This window comes from Pistacia vera, unplaced genomic scaffold (assembly GCF_008641045.1).
Source record: "Pistacia vera cultivar Batoury unplaced genomic scaffold, PisVer_v2 Contig763, whole genome shotgun sequence".
Classification (NCBI taxonomy): Eukaryota; Viridiplantae; Streptophyta; class Magnoliopsida; order Sapindales; family Anacardiaceae; genus Pistacia; species Pistacia vera.
In genome coordinates this window covers 127,245-141,693 of record NW_022196627.1, presented here as the reverse complement: position 1 = coordinate 141,693, position 14,449 = coordinate 127,245, and the positions used below count along the sequence as shown (strand labels likewise).

The 14,449-nt window shown below is 37.5% G+C and overlaps 1 protein-coding gene across 1 annotated transcript; it reads right to left on the bottom strand.

The window, feature by feature from the left end:
- Nucleotides 1–2,087: 2,087 nt before the first annotated feature.
- Nucleotides 2,088–4,075, bottom strand: LOC116116172 (cation/H(+) antiporter 20-like). Its single transcript, XM_031402266.1, is given in 2 exon segments — nt 2,088–2,673; nt 2,846–4,075. Coding segments are annotated over 2 exon segments (1,344 nt in total). The 5' UTR covers nt 3,800–4,075; the 3' UTR covers nt 2,088–2,283.
- Between the last annotated feature and the right edge of the window lie 10,374 nt (nt 4,076–14,449).

Here is a 14,449-nt window from a genome sequence, read left to right as displayed (position 1 = left end):
TACTCATATATACTACAATTGCGATGTCATTTAAAAAAAAAATGATTTTTATAATTTTATTTTATTTTACATATAACGTATTTAATTATATTTGTATAATATGAGCATTATTTATTTATAACCTAGGTATTCCATTTATCTTATTTTGTGTTAGAATATTAGATTAACATTTAGAAATTATAGAATTTGATTAGGGTATAATTGCAAATTTATAAAACCTTGTGGATTTTTAAAATTTCAATGAGGGCACTGGGTTAGTGCTCGCTCCACCAGTTACATATGTACACATGAATTAATTATTTTTACTCAAATCTTATATAAATTTAAAAATTTGGCAACTTTAATTGCCACCATAGAAGAAGCGGCAAGTAGATTCACGCAAGGTATCAAATATATATTCAAATGTCCAATAACAAACAGAAAATTGATGCCTAGGATCATATGATTCTACAGTGACTCCCAAAACTATGCAACTATTTGTTTAATTTATATATGACCTGTCCTTATATTAATGGACAGTATTTTTAATGGACTGAATCAGTTTGATATGATGTTAGTCAAAAAGAATTTATAAAAACAATTTTAGAAATTCGGAAAGCCTCCAACCACTTAGTATATGCTTCTTCATGATAAGGTGGCTTTTACAGATAAATCTAATCATGTTTATAGATTCCTTGCATGCGATATCGATAAATGAAAAGGCACTTTTAAAACTGAGATTGTGGAAATTAAATATTCGATAATGATTTGTCTTAATCATGATGATAGAATAATTGCAGCTTTGTTATTTGATTCAGCATTAAATGCCTCTTTATAGATATGTTTTCTCGAATATATGCTCCCCTAAGTTTAGGGGGATTTCAATCTTTTTGTTGATGCGTATTTCACTTTTTTATATGCATGTCTATTTTTTAGGCTAAATTTCTTGATTATCCGTTTAATATATATATATCCTACTTTTTTAAATCCCAATTTGTTCTGTCAACAAACTTGAAACAAACAATCACAGTTAGGTGGTCAAGTGGTAAAAGAATAAAAGAAGATCTTGATTTTCTTTTTTTGATGATAAAAGATAAAAAAATGATTTAACATGATTTCCCAAGAGGAGGATCTAATATGGTCTCTTAAGTTCGAGTCCCCTTAAAGATAAAATAATAATAAGAGAATCTAACATGGTTTTTCGAGTTTGAGTCTCCACGGTTACTAATAGAGGTGACCATTGGAGTTTTTTTCCTGCCAATAATTCTAGGGTCCTGAGAGATTAGTTGAGATATGTGTAAGCTAGTCTGAACACTCCTGTACAAAAACAAACCCTACTTGAAACAAGGAAAGGAATGCATCACTTTATGGCTTATGCAATGGCACTTCATTTATATTGCCACTTAAATTTGGAAGTTGAAACTTGCATGATGAGACAGCAGGGATTGGCCACATTCATATTTTGTTTTGCATCACCGTCTCATGAAAAAACAAATCTTGTCCCACTTTCATTTTGTTTTGGGGCATGGGCGATAAACCAACACTACTAGCCCAATCTTAGTCCACATTTTATACAGTCCTTAATCAGACCCTTGTTTTATTTTGTCATGCCACTTTATTTTATCTTTAATCCTATGATTTTTCTAGGTTACAATATTATCATCAATTATATATTTAATGTTTTTAAGGGGGTTTTTGGTCTTTTATGAAAAAGCAGATGAAACAATGAGTATGAAATATGTGATTATGTAAATTTGTTACGAGTAATACTAGATTCACAACTCAATCTCACAATCATTGACGTGATAGCTCGTAATTGGTCAGTTCGCAATTATACATGCAGGACCTATAGTAAGCAAGCGCTTGCCTGTACAATTGCAAACTAATCAATTACGAACTGTTATGTCGAGGGTTGTGAGATTGAGTTGTAAACTTAGCATTAGTGATTTATTTCCTTAAACATTTCTTTAATTGATTTGCATTTCGTGACATTTGTTTATGAGCATATGAGCATTGAATTAGTTGGTCTGGCCCTTTTTTTTTCCCCCCCCCCCTTTGATTCATTGACCCTATATCCACATAATAAAACTGAATCATTTTATAATCCACTACCTGATAAAAATGGCCTCTTGAAGGTCCAATATACATGATCTATTCAACTTCTTATTATATTTTCTTCTGGAGATACAACGGTCCACCACTCTGAAATTTCGGAAACATACACTGGTACAAATACACACATATACAATTTACATGTACCAGTAATAACCAATCACACAATTTACATGTACCAGTAATAACCAATCACACAGCCTTTGAAATCTCTGCTGCACCTGACAACTCATCACCCTTGAATTTCACATAGTCAGAGTGACCTATCTTTGTCACCGGCATCTCTTCAGCATGTGCCTTATCATGCTGTTGAACCACAAGCACAGAAGAAAAAACGCCTTGCCCTGATGACGCCAAAATGTCTCCAATAGGCCCCAACTCCGCAAGCTCCGCTTGGCGGTCCGCTAGTTTCGCCACCATACTCGATGGAAATCTGCCTTTCCCAACAACTATAAGATCGAATTCACCGCTCCGTCCTATTGTTAATACTCCCTCAACAATGTTACTAGTCACCTTGTCAACGCAATCTGCCACCCCATCCCACTTACTCATAAATTCACCCACAGCAATTTCATCTAGCTCCTGCATTTGTTCCAAAACAAAAGTAAGAATACATAGTAAGACCCCGAACAGGCATGAAACTTGATTATTTAGAGTAAACTTTAAGACTATTCATTTAAATAAATAGGAGAGATGTCTAAAATTTATCCTTTTGTATAGTTACGGTGAAAATATTTTAGAGGAGGGAGCTTGCCTTTTCTTTTTCTCAGTTCATTTTGGCGGTAGAGAAGCTGTAATTCTGTTCGCTACACCTGGTTGGCGCGCGCCTTAATACGACGCCGTCACTTTGCAAACCATCTTTCTCAATGAACCTAACAACGGTCACTTTAACTGCCGAGTGTTCAGCCATCATGCCACCTAACTCTAGAGCCTCACGATCATCGGGCCCACCAAAAAATATGATGCAAATCTTTTGACCGACTGTAGAATTATGCCCCGGAGTTTGGGACCCACTACTGAATCCACGGTCCACAAGCAATCCCACGGAACAAGGAGCGTGCTTTAGCACCCTTTGATTAACTCCTCGCCAACCGTGGCCCAAATTCTCCATTGACTCGTCACCTTCTCCTCTCCATTGTTTATGGAAAGGCAATATAATCATTGTCACCCTCTTATCCTCGGCCACGTGGCAGATATCTTCATGCATTGTGGCCAAAGGGGAGATGGCTGTTGTGGGCCTAACAGAAACTCGGCCCAGTTGACCGTAGGCCTGAAACGCCCCGGCAACTCTGTCATGCCACTCGCCGCGGCGGAAACGATTGATGAACGGAAAGCCATTCTTCCGGGCTCGTTGGACCATGATGATTGAAGAAGAGCGTTCAGTGAGCTCAACAAGGTGCATGATGAAGAGTTTAAGCTGTTTCTTGGTGCTTCTGGTTGCCTCAACAAGGCTAATGAGCGAGGATACATTTCCGGGGCCGTGAAAGCAAGCCAGGACTCTGAGCTCGTCCTTAGAGTTTGAGTCACTGGCGTTGGATAAATCACGTAATTTGCGGTGAGTAAGAGCGGAGGTGCGGCGCGCAGGTTTGTAGATGGCCATTACTGTTGGTGTTGTAATGAAGGTGGTGAAGAGTGCCATTAGGACTAGAATCGCAAAGCTCTCATCGTTGAGCACCTGTTGAGAAGAAGACAAAATGTCATTACTCATTAGTATTGTAATTAATTCATGAATTTTATACACCCTTTTGAGATATGTGAATCTGCAAAATCATTTTCAAACATTCTTATGTATTTATTTTATTATCTGCGTGAAAAGCAATAGTTGGGAGGAAGGATCAAGATGGTGCTGAATTGGTGAGGTCTGACCTAAGTCAATGATGGGTCCTATGAAAGTATCAGGGCGCACATGGTTAGACCATTGAGGAAAGAATATAGCCTAGCTACCTTGAAATTTTGAATAAAAAACAAAGTTGATGGCTGAAACCTGATGACTTTTCTATATGTTTCCTTGTACCAATTTTCCTTTATTGGGACACATCACGAATCTTTAGAAATGAACAAGGTTGGCGGTGGTGGAAAATATGAAACACATTAAACTGTGTTAAATAAGTGAAGCCTGTGACGTCGTTTACATCAAGCAAAGACGCTGCTGTTTTTGTCTATTAGTCCAAGTTAAATCACAGCCATCAAATTAAAGAGATGGCTCCAGTTAAATCACAAGTCAACGATATAAAAGGGAACCTTTTCACTCATTTGGCTACAGTTCATGTATTAGGTTTTTCTCCTTTTTCTCTGTAAATGCGTTTGTAACCTGGGTAAGGGTTTAGATTTCATTCTGGTTCTTTTCTGTGTAAATCTTGCTGGAGTCTTATTTTTTAGGGTTGGGTGTTCCTTAAAAGGTATAGATTACTCTAGTGGTTGTTGAGATTTGCGGGATAAAGAGAAGTGAATGAGTGTGTGAATGTGTTGTTGACAGTGAAGGAGATTTGTCTGTAATCTTTAATCTTTAAAGTGATTAATCCTAGTGCAACGAGCTCCATATTCTGGAGCTCAACGTGGATGTAACTTGTTCTATATTGAACAAGCGAATCACAGTAGATTGTGTGTTGTGTGATTTCTTGTTCTTGTGTTTGATTTGATCTGAGATTGATTTGGTGGTTTGAGTAATTAGGATTGATTTACAACAGTGGTATCAGAGCCTTCACTCTAGGGTTTAGAAATTCTTGAAATCGAGTCAATTGGGCAAAGTTGCAAAATTAGGGTTTTGTCAAAATTGGGGATTTTCGATTTAGGGAATTTCTTGATCTATGGGGTCATAAATCTTGAATCCTTAGGCAAGAATCTTGAACACTAGAGGTCGTTTCCTGTCTCAAAAGGTTAAACCAAGAAAACTAGTCAAGATCAAGGAATATAATAGTAGGGTATGTTACTGGACAGAATGATGAACACTACCACGGGTGTAGAGATATCCCAGTACAATGGGAAAATGAATTTTAATACATGGAAGAAGAAGATGAAGGCCCTATTATCCCATAATAAGGTGGGAATAGCATTGGAAAAAGATGCAACCAAGTGGTCCAGGAAAAGGTGAAAAAGAAAGCGGAGATAGACAAAGAAGCATACAATCTGATAATCATGAATTTATCAGATAATGTACTATGGAAGGTGGATGGCTTGGACACACCGCTCGAGCTCTGGGGTAAACTTGAAACTCTGTATGCATTAAGATCTGCTCCTAATTTAGCATTCTTGAAAGGTGCTCTGTTTTCTTACAAAATGGATGTCTCTAAGTCATTAGAAGAAAACCTAGATGAATTTCTTAAAATGACACTAGTGCTAAAAGGAACTGATAAGGAATTAGGGGATTCGAGTCTTATAATGATTTTATTAAATTCGTTACCTGATGAATACTTAGTAGTGAAAAATGCATTGCAGTATACTGGAACAGTCCCTGGTGTTGATCTGAGAATAGCTGGTCTAAAATCCAGAGAACTTGAGTTAAAGATACAAAAAAGAAATGGGAGTAATCTTTTTGTAAAAGGAAAACAAGAAACTTGTCACTTTGGTAAAGATACTGGAAAGGTTGTCCAACAAAACTTAGGGCCAAAGAATAAGAAGAAAGGGAAAGCCTACAATAATAATAAATCTAAATCAGAGACTAGAAGTGCTTCCACTGTAACAAACTTGGTCACATCAAAAAGAATTGTTATGATTGGATTAAGAAGCAAAAACAGAACAGTACTGAGAGCAACATAACATCCTCTAGTAATAGCATTGAAGTAATAAAAGCCCTCACTGTGTCTAGTTCTGAAATGGCTAATGAGTGGGTTCTAGACTCAGAGTGTTCTTTCCATATGAGTCCTAACAAAACCTGGTTCCAGAATCTAACAAATGGTGAACCTGAAACAGTGTTTATGGGCAATAATCACTCATGTAGGGTCCAAGGTGTGGGTAATATCACCATTAGACTTAAAGGTGGCAAACTTATTATGTTAACCGGAGTAAGGTATATACTAGAGCTTAAACGTAACCTGATCTCTTTAGGCACAATTGATAAAGCTAGCTGTAGCTATAGGGCTAAAAATGGGTGCATTATTGTCTACAAAAATGATCAAATGCTGTTTGAAGGTGTTAAAAGGAATGGGTTGTACATTTTGTGTGGGCAATATCATCAAATGAATGTTAACTCTACTTTTATATCTACTAACATTTCAACTACAGAAAAATGGCACCTGAGGATGGGCCATATAGGCCAAACTGCTATGAGCTATCTCAAACAGCAAGGGTACTTTGGTAAAGACAATGTGTCAGACCTAGATTTTTGTGAAACTTGTGTCATGGGTAAACAGCACAGGCTGAGCTTCCAAAAAGGAACTCACCTGTCTGAGGGTTGTTTGGATTACCTTCATGCTGACCTCTGGGGTCCTGAGAGAGTCAAAACACATGGGGGGAATAGTTATTTTCTAGCTATAGTGGATGACTTCAGTAGAAAGGTGTGGGTTTACCTACTTAGATCCATGGATGAGGCTCTAATTAAGTTTAAAGGCTGGAAGACCTTAGTAGAAAACCAACTGGGGAAGAAAGTGAAAACACTCAGAACTAACAATGGATTGGAGTTTTGTAACACTGAGTTTGGCACTTACTGTAGAGACCAGGGAATTGAGAGACATAGGATTGTTAGGGGGACTTCCCAGCAAAATGGAGTTACTGAGAGGATGAATAGGACATTGTTAGAGAAGGTGAGGTGCCTCCTTTTCACAGCTAGACTACCTAAGTCCTTTTGGGGGAAGGCTTTAACCACTGCTACCTATTTAGTAAATATGACTCCATCTAGTGCAACTGGTTACATTTTTCCTGAAGAAAGATGGTCAAGAAGAAAACCATCCATAAACCATTTAAGAGTTTTCGGATGTGCTGCCTATGCACATACCAAAGATGGGAAATTAGAACCAAGGTCCCTAAGATGTGTGTTCTTAGGATATCAAGAAGGGACAAAGGGATATAGGCTGTGGGAGAGAGAGGCTCCAGGAATTAAGGTCATTACCAGTAGAGATGTGGTATTTAACGAATGTGTGTTTCCTTGCAGGGTTACTAACATTAATGTAGGTACCTCAAGCCATCAAGTGGAGAATCCATAGCAAACTGAAAATACTTAGTTTGAGGTGGAGTCAACCAACCAACAAAAACCTGAAAACAACACTGATGGACCAGAAGCTGAACCTGTGCAAAATACCATTGATACTGATACTGATACTGATGGTGAAAATGAGAATGAAGAGAACAATGATAATGCCTAACAAGAGGACCTGGCTCATTACCAACTTGCTAGAGACAGAACAAGGAGGGAAATGAAACCACCTCCAAGGTTCAGCTATGCAGAACTTATCTACACAGCACTACTTGCTGGAGTAGAGATACAGAGGACAGAGTCTGAGTCTTATGAAGATGCCATACAATCAAAGGATAGTAAGAAATGGCTCACTGCCATGAATGAGGAAATGGACTCCCTAAGGCAGAACAAGACTTGGACTCTGGTTCCAAAACCCAAAGACTCAAAACCAATGGAATGCAAGTGGTTATACAAGCTGAAGGAGGGCATCAACAAAACTGATCCACCAAGGTATAAGGCCAGGTTAGTGGCCAAAGGCTACACCCAGCGGGCAGGTATAGACTTCACTGAGATCTTTTCTCCTGTTGTTAAATTTAAAACTATAAGATTGATATTATCCTTAATAGCACATCATGATTTAGAGTTAGAGTAGTTAGATGTAAAAACTGTATTTTTGCATGGGGAATTAGATGAACAGATATATATGAGTTAGCCTATAGGGTTTAAGGATAAACAGTTTCCTAATCATGTATGTTTGCTGCATAAATCATTGTATGGACTCAAACAATCACCTAGGCAGTGGTACAAGAGGTTTGACTCATTCATAGTAGGGATAGGCTTTACTAGAAGTGAGCATGATAACTGTTTTTATTTTGCACATGTGGACACAAATCCTATATATCTGTTACTATACATTGATGACATGCTTTTAATCAGTAAGTCCAAAGCTCATATTGATGTGTTGAAGGGAAAATTACATGATGAATTTGAAATGAAGGATTTAGGCTGTGCAAAGAAAATATTAGGCATGCTAATAGAAAGAAACAGAAAAACTTGCAGTTTAAAACTCCACCAGATGTCCTATCTCCAGAAACTAGTAGTTAGATTTGGTATGAATGACTCTAAATGTGCCTCAATGCCCCTAGCTAGCCAATTCATCCTTAGTAAAGCCCAGAGTCCAAAAACAGAATCTGAAAGATTAAAAATGGAATCCATACCTTATGCAAATGCTATTGGTTCTGTCATGTATTCCATGATTAGTACAAGACCTGACTCATCATACTCTATATCATTGTTAAGTAGGTTTATGTCAAATCCTGGATGGGAACATTGGAATGCTTTGAAATGGCTTCTTAGATACATTAAGAACATTGTGCATGTGGGTTTAAATTTCTGTAAAAGAAACTCCTAACTTGATCTGGATGGGTATGTAGACTCGGATTTTACAGGTGATAGACTCTCGGAAGTCTACAACAGCATACCATTTTACGTTGGGAGGCAACTATATCAGTTGGAAGTCCTAGTTATAGCCACTGGTAGCTCTGTCCACAACTGAAACAGAATATGTGGCTGTAACCAACGCATTCAAAGAAGCTATATGGCTTCACGGGTTCTTGAAAGAAGCCAAGCTGCTAGATGGAGCTGTGACTGTCTATTCAGACAGTCAGAATGCTATTCATTTGGGGAAGAATCCCGTGTACCATGAGAGGACCAAACACGTAGATGTACGATACCACTTTGTGAGGGATATGATCTCAAAACGAGAGGTGAAACTGATGGAAATCCCAACTGAAAACAACCTGGCAGACATTGGAACCAAGGTTGTAACACTTGCAAAGTTCAAGCACTGCTTGAACTTATTGCATGTGGGATAACCAAATCAGAGCTAAGAAGGAATATGGAAATGCCTGCTGCACAATAGGAGAATATTGTTGGAAAGACTGTCACAGACTTCAAGGTGGAGATTGTTAAATAAGTGAAGCCTGCAACTTCGTTTACGTCAAGTAAAGACGCTGCCGTTTTTGCCTATCAGTCCAAGTTAAATCACAGCCATCAAATTAAAGAGAATCTGACAGCTTTAGTTCAATCACAAGTCAACGATATAAAAGGGAACCTTTTCACGCATTTGGCTATAGTTCATGTATTAGATTTTTCTCCTTTTTCTCTGTAAATGCGTTTGTAACCTGCGTAAGGGTTTAGATTTCATTTTGATTCTTCTCTGTGTAAATCTTGCTGGAGTCTTATTTTTTAGGGCTGGGTGTTGCTTAAAAGGTATAGAGTACTCTAGTGGTTGTTGAGATTTGCAGGACAAAGAGAAGTGAATGAGTGTGTGAATGTGTTGTTGACAGTGAAGGAGATTTGTCTATAATCTGTAATCTTTAAAGTGATTAATCCTAGTGCAGCAAGCTCCATATTCTAGAGCTCAACGTGGATGTAACTTGTTCTATATTGAACAAGTGAACCACGGTAGATTGTGTGTTGTGTGATTTCTTGTTCTTGCGTTTGATTTGATCTGAGATTGATTTGGTGGTTTGAGTAATTAGGATTGATTTACAACAAACTGGGTTGCAATTTCCTGTGCATCGATTCATTCATTTGAAACGTTGCTTTGGGTAGAGCATGTGAGCCCACCTATGAAGTTGCTGAGAAAAAACTCATACTAATGCTCTGGAATGTAAAGTCAAAGGAAAACTAAAGTTGAACAGAAGAGTGCTAAAACGGAATCTATTATTGGACAATAAAGATACAAGATTAAACTAATTTTTTACAGTAAATTTCACTCCTTTTTCTTTCATAATAAATTAATTATGTTAGATTTTAATATATTTGCATAAGTAAATAAACTGATAAAGATGATACGTTAAGTGAACAATATTCAAAAATTAAACTGACGGAACAAGGGTTGTAGTAAAATTATTTAACATCGTACGACGCTTATGGAACCACCGTGACAATGTCCTCTTGGATTGCATCAAAAAGTGTAACTATTGGAAACTCTCTTTCTATTAACAACTTCGAATTTATGGACTCGGCTATGTTCGTGGTCATGACATCAAACCTTCTTCCAGGAAAGTAAGCTTTACTCCATTGCTCGAAACCAACATCATGCTCAAGATACTTAGCAACTCTATCATCCTTGATTTGGATTTGCTGGAAGTGCTCCTCGAACTCATCAATCCGATAAGCTTTTGCTGCCATATAGTATGTCTGAAGGAGGCCAGCACACTTAAACTTTTGTTTTAGGTTCTCACCAAGGTGCCTCATACAGAATCCGTGATGTGCTTGACAGTAAATAGTGGCAATCCCCTTCTTTATATAGTTGTGCCTATCAGATATTATGCACAACTCGTCACTGTCAGGCACTATCGTATGTAATTGCTGAAAAAACCAAGTCCATGACTTGTCATTCTCAAAGTCAACCATACACCATGCAATAGGATATGTGTGATTCTCTGTGTCCTGTGCAGTGGCCACCAACAATGTACCTCTATACTTTCCCATCAAAGAGCAATCATCAACAGCCAACACATTTCTCATGTTTACAAAACCCCTTATACCAGAACCGTAAGCAACGAAAAAATATTTAAACATCATATTCCTATCCCACTTCAAAGCCGTCTTGCTACCTTGGTTTGTCAACTCAAGCATATAACGGTATGCTTCTAATACTGCATACCTGTGCTCTTTCGTGCCCCTCACAAAATCTTGTGCATGTTGTCTCCCTTTCCAGCATTTCCAGTAACTAACAACACATCCCAACTCTGTGCACATAAGTCTCTGAATTTCTTTAGGAGATGGATCTTTCCCTTCAACGAATTGACTTTTGACAAATTATCCAATAACATCAGCAGAGGCTTGTCGATACTCACCTGAAATATGTCCCAAACCACATGTGTGCTCACGGGTATATGTGCTAAGAATAAATTTTTCTGACTCCGCCAACCTTCTACAATAAACCCACCACTTGCACTTTCGGTCACGACATGCACCCGTCACTTGCACTTTCGGTCACGACATGCACTTTCTTCTTTGTTGTCAAATAAATACCCTATACGCAACTCCGATCCATCCATAAAAAGATGAGCTAATTAACTACTACCTGCAATTGCCCCCTCTGAACCTGCATAAACGACCATAGTGTTCTCTTCCTCACAAACTACACCTTCTGTATAATCTGTATTTAAAGGAATCTCTACATCTACGGGAACATGTACGGGGTCCTCCTCCTCAACATTTTCATTTTGCCCCCCATGACCAACTTCTTCTACAGTGTTCTCCTTACCACCCAATTCACCGTCTACTCTTGATTTTTCAACTAACAAATCAATGCCCTCGTAGTTTAAATTAAAACCAGGCAAATCTCCACCAACTTTCTCGTTATCCCCTTCCTTTGAACCAACTTTCAATGGTTTTTCTATAAAAGAAACCCTTAAAATCGGCCTCGAACCATTATCGGCCACATCAATTATATATAACTTCACACTTTCATCCGACTTTAATATAGAAGGAGGTACCTCATAATGTTCAGGAACTCTGCTTGAAACATACTTCACAACTATATCTCTACGTGAGCAACTCAAATCACCTCTTTTAATTATTTCATCAATCAACTCATCAAAACTAACCTCTGTGCTTACAGCAATTGGTATAACTTCTTTGCTCTTCCCAATCCATTTCCAACTACTTTCTTCCTCCATCCACTCACCAAAATATTCAACACCCAAAACAACTTGTCCCATGTCTAATAATAGTCAACTACCTATAATGCAAGAAAAAAAATATTCTTAACTAATGTACTAAGGGTTGAAATATTTTTAAAAGTATATGCACAGTCGCTTGACAAATCTGGTGTATCGCTTAAGCGATCTGGTATATCGTTTACTGGATCGCTTAAGCGATCCAGTATAAATAACCATGATCGCTTAAGCGATCTTATGCCATTTACTGATCGCTTAAGCGACCTTATGCCACATACCTGATCGCTTAAGCGATCTATCTACTGCATTACCCGACGTACCAGATCACTTAAACGATCTATCTGATACATTACCAAACGTACTAGATCTCTTAAACGATCCATCATATCCAGAACACATTTTCAGTCATCTCCACCTACAATCGGTGCTACCATCCCCAACTACCCACAATGTAAGAAAATTTTCAACAAATTTCACTCCTTTCAACTTCCATTACATCAAACACAACCCAACAACCTAAACAACTAAATCAAAATCATAACCCAAACCCAATCCATCATTAAATCTTTGTAAATTGAAATATAAAATCAAAAGGGGAGATACACATACCTGGACGAAATGTCAGGAGGAAGAGGAGGAGGATCTGTGTTGGAGAAGATGTTAATGGTGGAGGAATGCATTAATGTGGCGGGAGGAAGAAGAAGAAGGTGTTTGGGTTTGTTTGCAACAATTTCGACTCTTTGGGGACATATTATAATTTTTAAAAGATTACACAATTATTCATTAATCCTAATTAACCCCTAATCATGTTAAATTAAGCTTAATAAAAAACAAGACAAACTATATAACCTTTTAATCAAATTTTAACTTAAAATAGTCTTTTAATAAAATCCCCCATTGGTGTGCCCTACAACACTGTCTTTACCATTATGATTATTATACTATATATCAAGGTTATAAAACCCGGCCAGCCTGGCCGGTTTAACCTGTTTGATCGGGAACTGATGGCTTAGTCGGGTCGATCAAGGTAGAAAACCGGGAAAAGAAATTAACCCGTTTTGACCGCGGTTGAACTAGTGTCACTATAGCCACCCACCGGTTCAATCGGTTTTGTGACAAAATCGGGTTAACTCAAATTCCTAGATTCTAAGATTCAAATCCCTTTTACAATTCAATAATATTATGCTTACTCACGATCTTACTATCTTACTATCCTGTGTAAATATAAAGTATAGTACGGGTACCATACGCATAGTACAGGTACCATATGTAATTTTAACAAAGAATAGTAAGATAGTTAGTAAGATCGTGAGTAAGCATAGCATTACTCCAATTTCAATTAAAGACGTGGGGCTAATCAACCCAAAATAATAACACTAATCAACAAAGCCACTAGAAGAAGAGAGAGAATCCAACTCGAAGAAGAGGAGAAAAAAAAAGTGAGAGCAGTTGAATCCCTAGGCCACTGCTGCTACGGTGGCGATGGTGGTGGAGAATGGTGGAGGTGCATATAATAGTGGTGGCACACAACTAATGAGAGAGAAGAAAATGAGGATTTTGTGAAAAAAGAAGAGTGAATGTGTTTGTGTGTTTTGGTGTAGAGGCATTCACATTTTGATTAGAGGAAAGTTGAAGAATCGGAAAAGCTTTAAAAATTAAAATGAAAGTAATGAAAGAGTAAAGAACAACAAAGAGAGTTGAAGAAAGAAGTTGTTGAAGCTTTCTAACTCTACTGTACTCTTCTTCCTTCATGCAATCTTAAGGTGGAAGAGATTAAAAACAAATAATTTAATTTAATAAATAAAAAAATGTACTTATATGGCATTTAATGAACTTTTATTGAAAATAAAAAACAAATATTAAATGTTCTTGAAAAAGATGAAGAGTGTACTGTATTGCATTTAATAAAAAACAAATAAAAAGTTGTTTGTTGGTATGAAAGGTGAGGGATTCATGACCTAATGAGATAAAGAAGGAGAAATTGGATGATGAGATCAAGAAGATGATGGTACTGGTCTGATCCACCGGTCTGATCCACCGGTCAAATCGGTTTAACTGGTTATTCCGTATTGTGATGAAGTGGTGAAGTAGCAGTAGTTACGTTTGAAGGTGAATATTGTCATATAAAAGAGTCTCTGTTTTGCAGTTTAGTCTATGCTCTGCAATTTCTGTTTTGTTAGTTCTGTAGAACCTGGGATGTAGTTGTAAGTCTGTAAAAGATGTCTTGGGTTATTTTGTAAATTCTGAAGAGTTGTGTAAACGGTGCGTTTTAGTGTACACCATGCTTATAAGTGTATCACGTGTACTTTCAAATAGTTAAGGAAAAACACTTTACCAAAAAGTAAAGTTTGTTGTAACAGCTCTCTGTTTTCTTCTCTGCATTTTTGGTTCAGTTCTGCATTTTTTGTTTCAGTTCTTTAAGCTTTCTTCTTGATTTCTACATGGTATTAGAGCCTCAGACACACGTCAATGGCAAATCTGAATCCTGAATTTTCTGATAACGTCTCTAAAGCAAATATGGAGTAGTTTGCTAATGCAAATGCACAGACCC